At 46.1% G+C, this 15,750-nt stretch overlaps 1 protein-coding gene across 4 annotated transcripts in view; it reads right to left on the bottom strand.

Moving 5' to 3' along the window:
* Nucleotides 1–15,750, bottom strand: part of LOC134079235 (guanylate-binding protein 1-like) — a 150,839-nt gene that overhangs the window by 134,237 nt on the left and 852 nt on the right. For 3 of the 4 annotated variants that reach the window (XR_009938894.1, XR_009938893.1, XM_062535467.1), the window contains exon 2: nt 9,454–9,559. Coding sequence is in view for 2 of the 4 variants with exons in the window: in XM_062535467.1 (XP_062391451.1) it covers nt 9,454–9,552 (99 nt within the window). In the remaining 2 variants the exon portion in view is untranslated. Of the gene's footprint in view, nt 190–656; nt 938–2,681; nt 2,925–3,022; nt 3,208–7,535; nt 7,646–8,869; nt 8,920–9,048; nt 9,127–9,350; nt 9,560–15,750 lie in introns of all 4 variants that reach the window. The other variant, XM_062535473.1, reaches the window with a different exon arrangement.

The raw sequence follows: 15,750 nt of genomic DNA, 5'->3' as shown, positions 1-15,750 counted from the left end.
GTGCTCCTTCACTTCCTCCAGGGCGGCGCTGAACGCTCCGTATCCGCCGCCGTCGGGGCGCATGAGGGCTCCGTCCCTCAGACTCCGATTCAGCCGCGCACACAAGCGCTGCAGCACGCGCTCACACACACGCCGAGACTCCTCCACATTACGCCCACACCACTCTTTATAGTGCTCCTGTAAGCTCCTCTGTGGAGAAACACACACACACACACACACACACACACACACACCAGTACGTTATGACCACGCCACTCCTTGTACTGCTCCTGTAAGCTCCTCTGTGGAGAAACACACACACACACACACACACACACACACACACACACACACACACACACCAGTATGTTACGCCCACACCACCTCTTATACTGGTCCTGTATGCTCCTCTCAGGAAAAACACACACACACACACACACCAGTACGTTACGCCCACACCACTCCTTGTACTGCTCCTGTACGCTCCTCTGAGGAGGAACACAATCACACACAGAGACTAAAGACTCGGGTACCTTTGTATGTCATAGCAAGTTAAAGGTTCAGGCACCAAACTGCAGGTCCAAGATGTGTATGTGGTGTGTATATGATGAGTGTGTAAGTGGTGTGTATGTGTTTGGCGTATGTGTGTGTGTGTGTGTGAGTGTGGTGTGTTGTACCATGAGCTCGATCTGGTGCTTGTGTTCCTGGTCGTTAAAGGATCCACTGATGAAGATGCTGACGGCCTGTTCCTCTGCAGCAGCGTGGATCTGAGACAGCGCCTCCTGTGTCTCGGTGGGTAAGTGCACCCAGCGCTCCATCTCTCTCTGGTAGAACTCCAGCGCCTCTGCCACGGCGCGCCCGTTCTGGATTAGCGCCAGAGACTCCACAGCGCTGTCCAGACAGGGCACCTGCCCACTGCGGATCGCCTCCACATACGTCTCTGCCAGGCTGCCCAGCACTGCAAGACACACGATCATGAGCTAATGCTAACTAGCACACCTGCCCATTACAGCTAACAAGAGCTAACGCTACCTAGCACAAATGCCCAATATATACCTGCTAATGCTAACTAGGACAAATGCCCAGGCTAATCTATCAGATAATGCTAACTAGTGCAAATGGCCATTATATACCAGCTAACACTAACTAGCATGCATGGCCATTATATACCAGCTAACACTAACTAACGCTAACTAGCACAAATAAACTATATATACCAGCTAACGCTAACTAGCACAAATGTCCATTATACACGAGCTAATGCTAACTAACACATAGGCCCATTATATACTAGCTATTGCTAACTAGCACAAATGTCTGCTACCACTAGCGCACACGACCATTATACCAGCTAACACTTGCACACATGACTATTGTTAGTGCGTTCATGCAGCTCGGAACCTCGGAGGACCCGTCTTTAAAAAGTCCCGAAAAAAGTGTGTTCAGTTCGGAAAATAAATACAGGAAACGCATTAATACGTTATTACAACTGCTTAGTATGGTTGACCAAGAAGGAAATTTGGCGAGTGTTTCTATCTGTGTTGTTAATTTAGTGACAAATTACCTTGCCTATTCGTAAGGACAGTGAAATTCACCTCTTGTGTTGTTGCAAGGGAGGCCGTCGTGATTGGATAATATGATAGTGACGTCAAGTCGGACACCTCGGGGCACAAAACTTCCGCACGAGTCTCCGAGCAAAAAATCCAACCCGACTAAGCATTCATGTAATTTTTCCGCTATCGGAGGTCAGAATTTCCGAAGGTCCAATGTGCATGAACGCACTATGTATACCAGCGGATGCTAACTAGCACACATGCCTTCTACCACTAGCGCACATGACCATTATACCAGCTAACACTAGCACACATGATATTGTATACCAGCTAATGCTAACTAACCCAACCTCGTTGCACTGGGGAGAATGTAGTCCCTTGTAATATAATTTACATACTGTATGTCATTTGGATGAGAAGTGTCTGCTAAATTGTAGCATTATAATGTGTATAATAATAAGTGTAAATGCAATGGGGATTAGCACTGGGGCATTATTAGTGGCTGGGGTATTAGCACTGGGACATTAGCATTGGGGCATTATTAGTGGCTGCTCGTGTAGTCATTGAAATGCGCTCAATGCGTGAGACTTGAGAGGCCTGATGCTGGTGCTACCCACTCCTGCCGGTGACCCCCAGGCCTCCCCTCATGGTTTTGGGCTTACTGAGGTATGAGCACTGGGGCATTAGCACTGGGGTATAAGAACTGGGGTATTAGCACTGGGACATTAGCACTGGGGCATTATTAGTGGCTGGGGCATTAGCACTGGGGTATTATTAGTGGCTGGGGTATTAGCACTGGGGTATTAGCACTGGGACATTAGCACTGGGGCATTATTAGTGGGTGCTGGTGGTACCCACTCCTGCCGGTGACCCCCAGGCCGCCCCTCATGGTTTTGGGCTTACTGAGGTATGAGCACTGGGGCATTAGCACTGGGGTATTAGCACTGGGGCATTATTAGTGGCTGGGGCATTAGCACTGGGGCATTATTAGTGGCTGGGGTATTAGCACTGGGGTATTATTAGTGGCTGGGGTATTAGCACTGGGACATTAGCACTGGGGCATTATTAGTGGCTGGGGTATTAGCACTGGGGTATTAGCACTGGGACATTAGCACTGGGGCATTATTAGTGGGTGCTGGTGCTACCCACTCCTGCCGGTGACCCCCAGGCCGCCCCTCATGGTTTTGGGCTTGGCGCTGCTGAATATGTGGCTGCAGAACTCCTTGGCCGTCTCCACAAAGTCGCTCTCCAGGTCTGCGTCCGTCAGCTCCTCCATACGCTTCATGTTCTTGGTGTTGGCCGGACGCTCGAACACAAAGCAGCGGCGCTCAGCAAAGAAATCCCTCAGGCCCTGACGCACCTGGTTGTGCCTCATGATCTTAGTAGTGTGGCCTAATCAACACAACACAACAAAACCTCTAAACCATTAGTGTGTGTGTGTGTGTGTGTGTGTGTGTGTGTGTGTGTGTGTGCATGTGTGTGTGTGTCACCTGGTTTGAGCTTCAGGGCACTCTCCAGGTACTGGTCAGCAGTGATGGCTTTGCCGTTCATGATCAGCTCCAGGGTGAAGTCTCTGACCGTCCACACGAAGGACGGGAACACACGCATCAGCTCCGTGGTCTGGTCATAACCGCTGGACTTCACCTTGATGTGCTCTGTCAGTTCCGTCACATATCTGCAGGGGGAGCTGTTAAGGAGAATGGGACCTCTATCTCATGCAATGCAGCACCTCAGCTGTAGGGGGAGCTGTTCAGGAGAATGGGACCTCTATCTCATGCAATGCAGCACCTCAGCTGTAGGGGGAGCTGTTCAGGAGAATGGGACCTCTATTTCATGCAATACGGCACCTCAGCTGTAGGAGGAGCTGTTCAGGAGAATGGGACCTCTATCTCATGCAATGCAGCACCTCAGCTGTAGGGGGAGCTGTTGAGGAGAATGGGACTCTATCTCATGCAATACGGCACCTCAGCTGTAGGAGGAGCTGTTGAGGAGAATGGGACCTCTATCTCATGCAATGCAGCACCTCAGCTGTAGGGAGCGCTGTTCCGCAGAATGGGACCTCTATCTCAGCACCTCAGCTTACGTGGAGGACGCAATAGACCTCTTAAGTTCGCCTACAAATAAGCTGCGATCTTTGAGATGCAGTATCTAGCGATTTTTCCTATGGAAAAATAACATGGGGAATTTGATTTATCGCACACTCTAGTGGGGACGAAAAAATCTTGAATGCAGACGTTTTCCTGAACACTTTTGTCCACTGCCTTCTTGTGCATACTGTGATCTCCAGTACGTGAAGCCGGCACACTCTCATTTTTGCTACCCCAGAGCTAACTTGCTAACTAACTTAATGGCAAGTTGCATCGCAAGTTATCTCTGGGGTAGCAAAAATCAAAGTCTGCCGCCTTCGTGTATCGGAGATCACAGTATCCTCTCGAAGGCAGAGGACAAAAGTATGTTCAGGAAAACACCTGAATTTGCGATTTTGTCATCCTCGCGAGAGTTTAACAGGTGTGTAGCACCTTGAATTTCGTTGTGTTCATACACTGTATCAATGCAATGACAAATAAAACTTCTATTCTATTCTATAAATCCAAATCCCCATGTTAATTTCCTATAGGAAAAAGGAAAAAGTCTACTATGAGAGCATGTTAGTGTAGCAATTAAGGCTGCAATTACCGATGATTTTCAAAGTCAATTCATTTAATATAGCCATGGTGGAAAGCTACGATGAGTCTGATACAGAGCAGCGGGCATCGGACGAGGGCCGGCGGGCCTTTCGGGTGCTGCTTTATAATTAGATGTTAGTGGTTAGTGTTAGTGTTATAGTGCGTTCATGCACATCGGACCTTCGGAAATTTCTGACCTCCGATAGCAGAAAAATGACATGAACGCTAGGTCGGGTTGGATTTTTTGCTCGGAGACTCGTGCGGAAGTTTTGTGCCCCAAGGTGTCCGACTTGACGTCACTATCATATTCTCCAACCACGACGGCCTCCCTTGCAACAGCACAAGAGGTGAATTTCACTGTCATTACGAATAGGCAAGGTAATTTGTCACTAAATTAACAACACAGACAGAAACACTCGCCCAAGACAATTTCCTTCTTGCTCAACCATACTAAGCAGTTGTAATAACGTATTTATGCGTTTCCTGTATTTATTTTCCGAACTGATCTCATGAACACAATTTTTTCGGAGGTCGGGACTTTTTAAAGGCAGGTCCTCCGAGGTTCCGAGCTGCATGAACGCAGTATTAGTGTTAGTGAGCTGTGGTCCTCTTTGGGCCTGTGTTAGCTGATGTTCTGTTAGCCGACATTCTTCTGTGTTAGCTGGTGGGTTTCTGTGTTAGCTGGTGTGTTGTGTTAGCTGGTGTTCTGTGTTAGCTGGTGCTGTTCTGTGTTAGCTGGTGGTGTTCTGTGTTAGCTGGTGGTGTTCTGTGTTAGCTGGTGTTCTGTGTTAGCTGGTGTTGTTCTGTGTTAGCTGGTGTTCTGTGTTAGCTGGTGTTGTTCTGTGTTAGCTGGTGTTCTGTGTTAGCTGGTGTTAGCTGGTGCTGTTCTGTGTTAGCTGGTGGTGTTCTGTGTTAGCTGGTGTTCTGTGTTAGCTGGTGTTCTGTGTTAGCTGGTGTTAGCTGGTGTTCTGTGTTAGCTGGTGGTGTTCTGTGTTAGCTGGTGTTCTGTGTTAGCTGGTGTTGTTCTGTGTTAGCTGGTGTGTTGTGTTAGCTGGTGGTGTTCTGTGTTAGCTGGTGTTCTTCTGTGTTAGCTGGTGTTCTGTGTTAGCTGGTGTTCTGTGTTAGCTGGTGCTGTTCTGTGTTAGCTGGTGTTGTTCTGTGTTAGCTGGTGATGTTCTGTGTTAGCTGGTGCTGTTCTGTGTTAGCTGGTGCTGTTCTGTGTTAGCTGGTGCTGTTCTGTGTTAGCTGGTATTGTTCTGTGTTAGCTGGTGCTGTTCTGTGTTAGCTGGTGTTCTTCTGTGTTAGCTGGTGTTAGCTGGTGTTGTTCTGTGTTAGCTGGTGTTGTTCTGTGTTAGCTGGTGCTGTTCTGTGTTAGCTGGTGCTGTTCTGTGTTAGCTGGTGTTCTGTGTTAGCTGGTGATGTTTTGTGTTAGCTGGTGCTGTTCTGTGTTAGCTGGTGTTGTTCTGTGTTAGCTGGTGCTGTTCTGTGTTAGCTGGTGTTGTTCTGTGTTAGCTGGTACTGTTCTGTGTTAGCTGGTGTTAGCTGGTGTTCTGTGTTAGCTGGTGTTCTGTGTTAGCTGGTGTTCTGTGTTAGCTGGTGCTGTTCTGTGTTAGCTGGTGTTCTGTGTTAGCTGGTGCTGTTCTGTGTTAGCTGGTGTTAGCTGGTGTTAGCTGGTGCTGTTCTGTGTTAGCTGGTGTTGTTCTGTGTTAGCTGGTGTTCTGTGTTAGCTGGTGTTGTTCTGTGTCAGCTGGTGCTGTTCTGTGTTAGCTGGTGTTCTGTGTTAGCTGGTGTTGTTCTGTGTTAGCTGGTGTTCTGTGTTAGCTGGTGTTGTTCTATGTCAGCTGGTGTTGTTCTGTGTTAGCTGGTGCTGTTCTGTGTTAGCTGGTGTTCTGTGTTAGCTGGTGTTGTTCTGTGTTAGCTGGTGTTAGCTGGTGCTGTTCTGTGTTAGCTGGTGTTAGCTGGTGTTCTGTGTTAGCTGGTGTTGTTCTGTGTTAGCTGGTGTTCTGTGTTAGCTGGTGTTCTGTGTTAGCTGGTGCTGTTCTGTGTTAGCTGGTGTTGTTCTGTGTTAGCTGGTGTTAGCTGGTGCTGTTCTGTGTTAGCTGGTGCTGTTCTATGTTAGCTGGTGTTCTGTGTTAGCTGGTGCTGTTCTGTGTTAGCTGGTGTTCTGTGTTAGCTGGTGCTGTTCTGTGTTAGCTGGTGCTGTTCTATGTTAGCTGGTGTTCTGTGTTAGCTGGTGCTGTTCTGTGTAAGCTGGTGTTCTGTGTTAGCTGGTGCTGTTCTGTGTTAGCTGGTGCTGTTCTATGTTAGCTGGTGTTCTGTGTTAGCTGGTGCTGTTCTGTGTTAGCTGGTGTTCTGTGTTAGCTGGTGTTAGCTGGTGCTGTTCTGTGTTAGCTGGTGTTCCGTGTTAGCTGGTGTTAGCTGGTGTTAGCTGGTGCTGTTCTGTGTTAGCTGGTGTTCTGTGTTAGCTGGTGTTAGCTGGTGTTCTGTGTTAGCTGGTGCTGTTCTGTGTTAGCTGGTGTTCTGTGTTAGCTGGTGCTGTTCTGTGTTAGCTGGTGTTCTTCTGTGTTAGCTGGTGTTAGCTGGTGTTCTGTGTTAGCTGGTGGGTTTCTGTGTTAGCTGGTGTTAGCTGGTGCTGTTCTGTGTTAGCTGGTGCTGTTCTGTGTTAGCTGGTGTTGTTCTGTGTTAGCTGGTGTTGTTCTGTGTTAGCTGGTGGTGTTCTGTGTTAGCTGGTGTTCTGTGTTAGCTGGTGCTGTTCTGTGTTAGCTGGTGTTCTGTGTTAGCTGGTGTTGTTCTGTGTTAGCTGGTGTTAGCTGGTGTTAGCTGGTGCTGTTTTGTGTTAGCTGGTGTTAGCTGGTGGTGTTCTGTGTTAGCTGGTGTTAGCTGGTGTTCTGTGTTAGCTGGTGTTCTGTGTTAGCTGGTGGTGTTCTGTGTTAGCTGGTGTTCTGTGTTAGCTGGTGGTGTTCTGTGTTAGCTGGTGGTGTTCTGTGTTAGCTGGTGTTCTGTGTTAGCTGGTGGTGTTCTGTGTTAGCTGGTGTTCTGTGTTAGCTGGTGTTGTTCTGTGTTAGCTGGTGTTGTTCCGTGTTAGCTGGTATTCTTGTTTGTTTGCTGGTGTTGTTCTATGGGCAGGGGGCTGGAAGGGGCAGACTCATCATGCTCTTTAGTGACTGGCGCTTTATCCCTTCTTTGGTGTTGTGCTGCCCTTGTGCCTTGTTGTTGTGTTAGTTTGCTCCTCAGGGTAGTGGCTGGAAGAGCGCCCCCACCTGTTTCAAACAGCCCCTCTCAGTTTGCAGGCTGTGTGTGTGTGTGTGTGTGTGTGTGCGTGTGTGTGAAAGGATACTGCAGTTTCTCCAGGGCAGTGTTGTCGATGGTGCCCATGCTGTTGTAGACCAGAGAGCTGCTGAGTAGAACAGCCAGACAGAAGATCCACGTGTCATGTTTCTCGTCGCCCTGGCAACCACAGCATCATCACACATCAAAAAGAATGTTGGAAATTACGAAACGAAAACTAAAACACTGTTCAGAAGTGTAATGATAATCTCTCAATCTATCCACTTCTCTTACAATAAAAGTTTCACCTTTGACACTCAGTAAGGCTAGCCTGGTAAGGGGGTCATCCCTATGTTCCCCGGTTTTCCACAAAAGGGTCCTATGTTCCCCGGTTGCAATACATACTGGGGAGCATAGGACCCTTTTTGGGAACAGCAGGGAGCATAGGACCCTTTATAAAATTTAAGAAAAAAAGGGTCCTATGTTCCCCGGTCCCATACAAAGTGGGGAACATAGGACCCGGGGAACATAGGTACACTCCCCCTGGTAAGTCACACTCCTTCACAAGTGAACAGCCAATTGCATTTGGGAATTCTTTACAGCGTAGTAACCCTTAACAACGCTACCATGGTGACAGGCATAAATATAGTGTAAACTTTGAAATCGTTGGTCAACCAATCCCATTGATCAGGGAATCCTGACGTGACTTCCTACTTTGCCTAAACTTTACAAACTGACAAAGGAAACAATCTATGCGAGTCCTCCAGCTGCATGTGTTGATGTTTGCAGGTGTTGCTGCTACTGTGTACTACAGCATCTTTCCGTTTCAAATCAATAGCGTCATACCCGCTTGATGCTGATTGGCCAGGTAGTCTGCCAAGAATGTTGGTGGACTATGGTGTTCCACACTAGTGTAACCCTGCCGACCGGGAGAATGTTGGTGGACTATGGTGTTCCACACTAGTGTAACCCTGCCGACCGGGAGAATGTTATGGCCTGTGCACTCGGTTCATACCCTATGGTACAACAAGTGAACAAGTTCATGGAAAATGAGGATACGTAAGTAAGTAAAGTTAGTTAGTGAGCTAAAGATCCTTCATTACTATCCGCTCCACTTTATCCCTCTCTGCTTTCTTCACAGTGGTGGCTGCTGGCCATGACGTTCGATTGGAAGTCAATGCTAGGCACTTCTGATAGGGTGGGCCAGCTGTCAATCATAGTGGCACAGGCCCACGTTGGCCTTTATGTGGCTACACGCCTTATTCAACGACTCACGATTTATTGTCTGCATCACTCCACGACGTTACAACCAAAAGCCTAGGCTGTCAGAATTTTGGAGGAATATCCTACACACACACACACACACACACACACACACACACACACACACTCTCTCTCTCTCACCTTCTCAACGTCTCCCAGTCCTTCTGTGTCAAGCAGCACCAGAGTGTGTCCTGTTTGGTAATAACACAAAATATGCATGTTTATATGTGTGTGTGTGTGTAAGTGAGAGAGGGAAAGCATGTGTACGTGTGTTACCTACCTGGTTAAGAGGGGTGGAGAGTGTGTGTGAACAAACCCACCTGGTTTAGAGGGGTGAGGTACACACCACATCCAGATTCCTTTGGTTTTGGACTCAATGGTGCTGCCCAGAGCAAACCCTGAGAGATCAAGAGGAGCTTCATTAGAGACCATCAGCTTCAGGCCCCACCCCCAACATCTCCCCACCAATCCCACGCTCTGGTTATCCTGCCCACTACATCTCCACCAATCCCACGCTTTGGTTATCCCGCCCACTACATCTCCACCAATCACACGCTCTGGTTATCCCGCCCACTACATCTCCACCAATCCCAGGCTCTGCTTGATGTGCTGTGGCTCTGACCTGTGTGTTTGCCGGCCAGCCGGTTCATGAGGTAGGACTTGCCCGTGCGGTAGAGCCCCACCACGGCCACCACCACCACCGGCTGCTGGATCTGCTCCAGCACCTGCAGCGCCTCCTGCTGGACACGCATGCACCCGTCAGGCCCGTTATCAACCAGACACACCGGGGACGCCATGGAGACTGTGGCTGCACACCATGCCATCACTGTGCTGTGGACACACACACACACACACATATATATTACACACACACACACACATATTATACACACACACCGGGGACGCCATGGAGACTGTGGCTGCACACCACGCCATCACTGTGCTGTGGACACAAACACACACACACACACATATTATACACACACACACACGCACACACACACACACATTACACAAACACACACACACACACACACACATATTATACACACACACACACACACACACACACATATATATTACACACACACACACACATATATATTACACACACATATTATACACACACACACACTGGGGCCGGCATGGAGACTGTGGCCGCGCACCACGCCATCACTGTGCTATGGACACAAACACACATACACACACACACACACACACACACACACACACACACACACATATTATAGACACACACACACACACACACACACACACACACACACACACACACACACACACATATTATAGACACACACACACACACACACACACACACACACCACATTTACACACATATATTATACACACACACAGAAACACACACACACACACACACACACACACACACACACATATTATACACACACACACACACAGGGTTTTCTGGTGCTGCGTGGTGTCTTTGCGCCTGGCAGCGGTGCTTTGTCGGTGCTATGCCCGAAAATAGTTCCACATCTAAATTGGTCTAGTAAATACCTTCGTGTTAATTTGCATTGATATTTGTACTCGATGTGAATGTACAGGTTACGAGAAATAATTATTAAAAATCTTGAGTCATTGGATTCACTTTTGCAACGACATGCTAGCTGGACACTTTAGAATACAGCGACTACGCTAAGCTAAAGCTAACCGGGCCGTTTCTTGATTAGGACAATAGCTGGGTCGGCTTGAAAACGCTTTGGCTCATTCATCCAGCTCTACGGACTGCGGGGAGTGACCCAATTTCACCTGGGTGTGGCGTATTCCTTTAAGCCAGTGGAGATTTTGTACAAAAAGGCACTTAAACCTCTGGATAAAAAACCTTTTAACATACCATCACTGTAACATCTTAGAGAAATGCAATCTATTGAGTTTTATTAACTTATCAAATGTTCATACAGTTGCCTTATTTATGAAGTTCTACATGGCCTGGCACCAACCCCCCTGCAAGAGTTTATTAAATACCATCAGACTCGGGTCACACGAGCAGATTTTATTAAATACCGTCAGACTCGGGTCACACGAGCAGATTTTATTAAATACCGTCAGACTCGGGTCACACGAGCAGATTTTATTAAAAACCGTCAGACTCGGGTCACACGAGCAGATTTTATTAAAAACCGTCAGACTCGGGTCACACGAGCAGATTTTATTAAAAACCGTCAGACTCGGGTCACACGAGCAGATTTTATTAAAAACCGTCAGACTCGGGTCACACGAGCAGATTTGATTAAATACCGTCAGACTCGGGTCACACGAGCAGATTTGATTAAATACCGTCAGACTCGGGTCACACGAGCAGATTTGATTAAATACCATCAGACTCGGGTCACACGAGCAGATTTTATTAAAAACCATCAGACTCGGGTCACACGAGCAGATTTTATTAAAAACCATCAGACTCGGGTCACACGAGCAGTGGTCACACAGGGATGTTGAGATTCCCTTTAGGAAAACTTCTCTTAGCCACAGTTCACTGTCTGTTAAAGCAACACTAAAGAGTTTTTCGTACCTTAAAATAATGTTTCCAAAATCATTTCAGCGGTTCATCAACTCGTAACAGGGTGAACGGCACTTCTGCTTTCACTTTGCAGCCCTCTATCGGCTATAATCGCACTACGTAATTTTATGAGGTGGGGTAGTGTTAGTGTATCTGTAGTTTGATGAAATGAGACATCAGAAACTACAAATTTGACTTGCTTCGATGACGCAATACATCATACTTTCATAAAATCATGCAACATATTATACCGTGTCTGTTAATTGCTGGATAAACAAGTAGCGTGTGTGCGACAGAGGAAAAGTGCTTTAGTGTTGCTTTAAAGAGACCCTATGCAACTTTCTGCAGGAGACGATCGCTCCTTGTTTACATCTGGAAGTCTGAGACGAAGAACCACGCTTGCAATTTATATATTTAAATATAGCCTATACATGTATAAATATACACGCTAAAGCTGTCGGGGAAGCTCTGCAGAGAAAATGCAAGCATAAAACGAGCGAAAACGAAACCGAAACCAGAGATGAAATCGCCAATCCTGCATAGTTCCTCTTTAAAGGTAGTGCATGTGGAACACAATTCCCCTATCTATAAGGGAATCTCCCTCCTTGGCCACTTTAAAGTATCATGTTAACACCTGGCTTAGGACTAACCAAACATGTAACCACCTCTAATTCACACAGATAGATTTTCTTCTCCCTTATATTTATCTATTTTTTTTTTTTCATTCATTTTTATTTAATTCCCCCCCCCATCACTTATATTGTTTTTTGTTGTTTAGTATACTAAGTCTTCTACTAACTCTGCTTATGTGTGTCTAAGTATGTCCTCTGTTTCTTAGCTGAATGCATTTGTTTGTAAAAAGTAAACGCACACCTTGTGAGGTGCTCACGGCGGTAAATGAAAAGTTAAATCAAACAAAAGTGTCGTGGCACACTCGAAACTTCAAGATATTTTAAGAATTATCTTAGCAGAATGCACCATAGGGGGGCAACTCCCTAACCTAAGGGACATCTATACTAAGCGGTGCAAGGACAAGACCACCAAAATACTCCGAGACCCCAGCCACCCAGACTATGATCTGTTCTCTGCTTCTCTCTGTTTCACTCAGGAAAACGATACTGCACACTGGCGGCAAGGAATGAGAGACTCAGGAAGAGTTTCTTCCCCCAAGCCATCCGGTACTTAAATGGAACTGACTGCACATAGCACTTTCTTCTCTATCTGCAATAGCCCTTTTTCGTTTTGTTGTTGTTTGTTACTGTTTTGGTGGGTTGTTTCTGTTTCTGTTCTATGTTAGTTTGTATGCCTCTTTTTACCTAGCATGGAGCCGACTGTAACATTTCACTGCGTTATATGGATGTGACAAATCAAATCTGAATCTGAAACTGAATCTTACTCTTTTAACACCCAACCTGCTTACATTGGACATTTACATGTAGGCTACCTTGTATGTTCATTAATGTGCATGGTCCTGAAATAATAAAATAAAAAATATAGCCGCAAGCGGCGATGGCGGGCCCGAGCACCTGCGGTGCGGAGACCTGTGACATTTCGGAATCTAACAAAGCAACATGAGGCGTGTTGGTGGGCATGTGCATGAGCAACACACATGGCCACCAAATTTGGTCAATTTTCTTGAATGTATTTGCCAACCACAACAGACAACCTGCTAGGTGGCGCTAAAGAGTCCCTAAGCCACACCCTAGGCCAGAGCTGTTTTTCACTAGCGGCAGTAATAACACACAAGCTCATAAAATTTGATTCATTTTTGTGAATGTAAATGTCAACCCAAAACGGGTAGAACGCTAGGTGGCGCTATAGAGTCCCTAAGCCACACCCTCAGCCAGAGCTCTGTCTCTGAATAACAATGGCAAAAACACATGTGCCCACCAAATTTTGTTAATTTTGTGAATGTATGTTTCAACCACAACAGACAACGCACTAGGTGGCGCTATAGAGTCCCTAAGCCACACCCTAGGCCAAAGCTCTGTCTCTGACTAGCGATAGCAATAACACATAAGCCCACCAAATTTGGTTCATTTTCGTGAATGTTTGTGTCAACCACAACAGACAACATGACAGAGTGTTCTTAACCCTTCTTTAAACATTATATTAAGGAAAGTTTCAGATCTCTTAACCAAGGTGTTATCACACACACACACATTGCAAATAAGTTCCAGGATTGTGGTGCCTTCTCTCATCCTCAGGTTGGGTTGTCACCTGTCGGCCTCCTTACTACCACTGCTTAACATGCATACAATATATAACCCAAATAAAATAATCATAAACATGATCTTTTCTTTACCTTTCACTTTGCATCACACTGTCATTCATGACTCATTTCAATTCTTGCCATTTATTTTATGATTTTTACTCATATCAGGGAGAGAAAGGGGCTGGGATACAGAGACATGGGGGATGGGAAGGGAGTGAGAGAGTGTGTATGTGTGTGGGGGGGCATGCGAAAGAGGGGGGTCATGGGGCTAAGATAGGGAGACGGAGAGAGAGAGAGGCAGGGCAGAGGCAAACGGGGGAAGGGCGAGGATGTGTGTGCGTGTCTCTCTGGGAAGCTCGCGCGTGTGTAATGTGTGTGTGTTTGAATGTAGTTCTCTTGGAAGCTCGCGCGTGTGTAGTGTGTGTGTGTTTGAATGTAGTTCTGTGTGTAACAGGCGAAAGGAATGCGTGGGCAAGAAGGATCGTAGAGTGAGACATCCTCGTATGAAAACCTAAATAACTCACTTTCTGTTAATGTGGTTAAAGTCAAAATTCAGCGTAGGTTCATATGAGTATTAATATTTGTAAACTCATCTCATAATATTTTAGGTAAAACTATGAGTCAACCACTATCACTAATGTGCTATTGAGACACACAATCAACATCAAATCAAACAACATAAAAAAAAATGTATGTGACTGTCACTACAAACACACTTACTAATACTCCATGTGAATTACACATTAACTCAGAGCAGTGAGCTGCCTGCCCAACCAGCGGAGCGCAGGGAGCAGTGAGGGGTTAGGTGCCTTGCTCTAGGGCACTTCAGCCGTGGACTGGTCGGGGATCGCACCGGCAATCCTCCAGTTACAAGACCCAAGCCCTAACCAGTAGGCCACGGCTGCCCCAAGGGGTCTGTGTGTGTGTGTGTGTGTGTGTGTGTGTGTGTGTGTGTGTGTGTGTGTGTGTGTGTGTGTGTGTGTGTGTGTGTGTGTGTGTGTGTGTGTGTGTGTGTGTGTGTGTGTCTAGAAAGCCGCGCGCGTGTCAATGTGTGTGTGTTAGTTAGGGGGGACCCGAGAAGGGGGGTGACAGAGTGCGTGCGTGTGTCTGTTAGTTGCAACAGAGAGACAGAGAAGCAGAGGGAGGAGGGGCTGTGTGATTGGGCAAATATGAAACTAAAAATAACTCACTTTCTGTTAACATGGTTAAAATCAAAATTTCAGCATAGGTTGATATGATTATATTCATTCATTAACTCGCTTCAAAATATTTTAGCTAAAACTGTGTCCACCACAATCATTAATGCGCTTTTAAAAATCACAAACAACACCAAATTCAAAACTTTGTATATGACTGTCACTACAAACACACTAACTAATACTCCATTAAATTTCATCCAAATTAGTCACTGTTTTCTGCCTATAACACCAACTTTTTGTTTCTTTTATAAGACACCTAGATTCAAACCTTCGCCATTTCAATATACTTTTGAAATTCAAAAATCTGGTCGCAATTCCTCTCGGGCAACCCCTCAAGATCATTTTAGTGCTTAAATGACATGATTTCGATGAACCGTCTAGGAGAAGTGTTTCAAAATACATGACGTGCAAAAATCATAATCATAATCATAACTCAAATTCTTCTAAGATTCACTATATTGTTTAAATGTAAAAGTTGTTCAAATTAATAAAACACACATGTCTACCAAATTTAGTTCATTCTCGTGTATGTATGTGTCAACCACAACAGACAACACGCTAGGTGGCGCTATACTGCCCCTGAGCCACACCCTAGGCCAGAGCTCTGGTTCTGAGTAGCGTTACCAATTCCACACGTAGCTGCCAAATTTCAAGAGTTTTAGAGCATGCCAAGTTGGTGAAAAAAGGAGTTAGGTAAGACGGAAAAAACTATAATAATAATCTGAGCAAAAACAATAGGGCCTTGCACCTACGGTGCAGCCACTTTCAGTGGCCGCACCTCGGTGCTCGGGCCCTAATAAATAAAATAACACAGACTTAGACACTTGTGATTGTGAACAATATCTGAGAGAAATTGCCCTTTTGTGTATAAAGTATTTGACTCTGAAATATCTTTGAGTTCAGCTCATGATGAATGGGGGCAAAAAGTGTTGCGTTTAGAATTTTGTTCTGTGTACAAACACTAAGACAAATTACCTGTTGTTATATGGCAATACTATGAAGTAGCCTAAGGATCAAATCGATCACTCAACGTGGACGCAAACACTGGAATCACAACGGAGAACAG

This window comes from Sardina pilchardus, chromosome 4 (genome assembly GCF_963854185.1).
Source record: "Sardina pilchardus chromosome 4, fSarPil1.1, whole genome shotgun sequence".
In the NCBI taxonomy this organism is placed as follows: Eukaryota; Metazoa; Chordata; class Actinopteri; order Clupeiformes; family Clupeidae; genus Sardina; species Sardina pilchardus.
The sequence above is the reverse complement of the archived record's forward strand: the minus strand, read 5'-3'. Positions and strand labels throughout refer to the sequence as shown.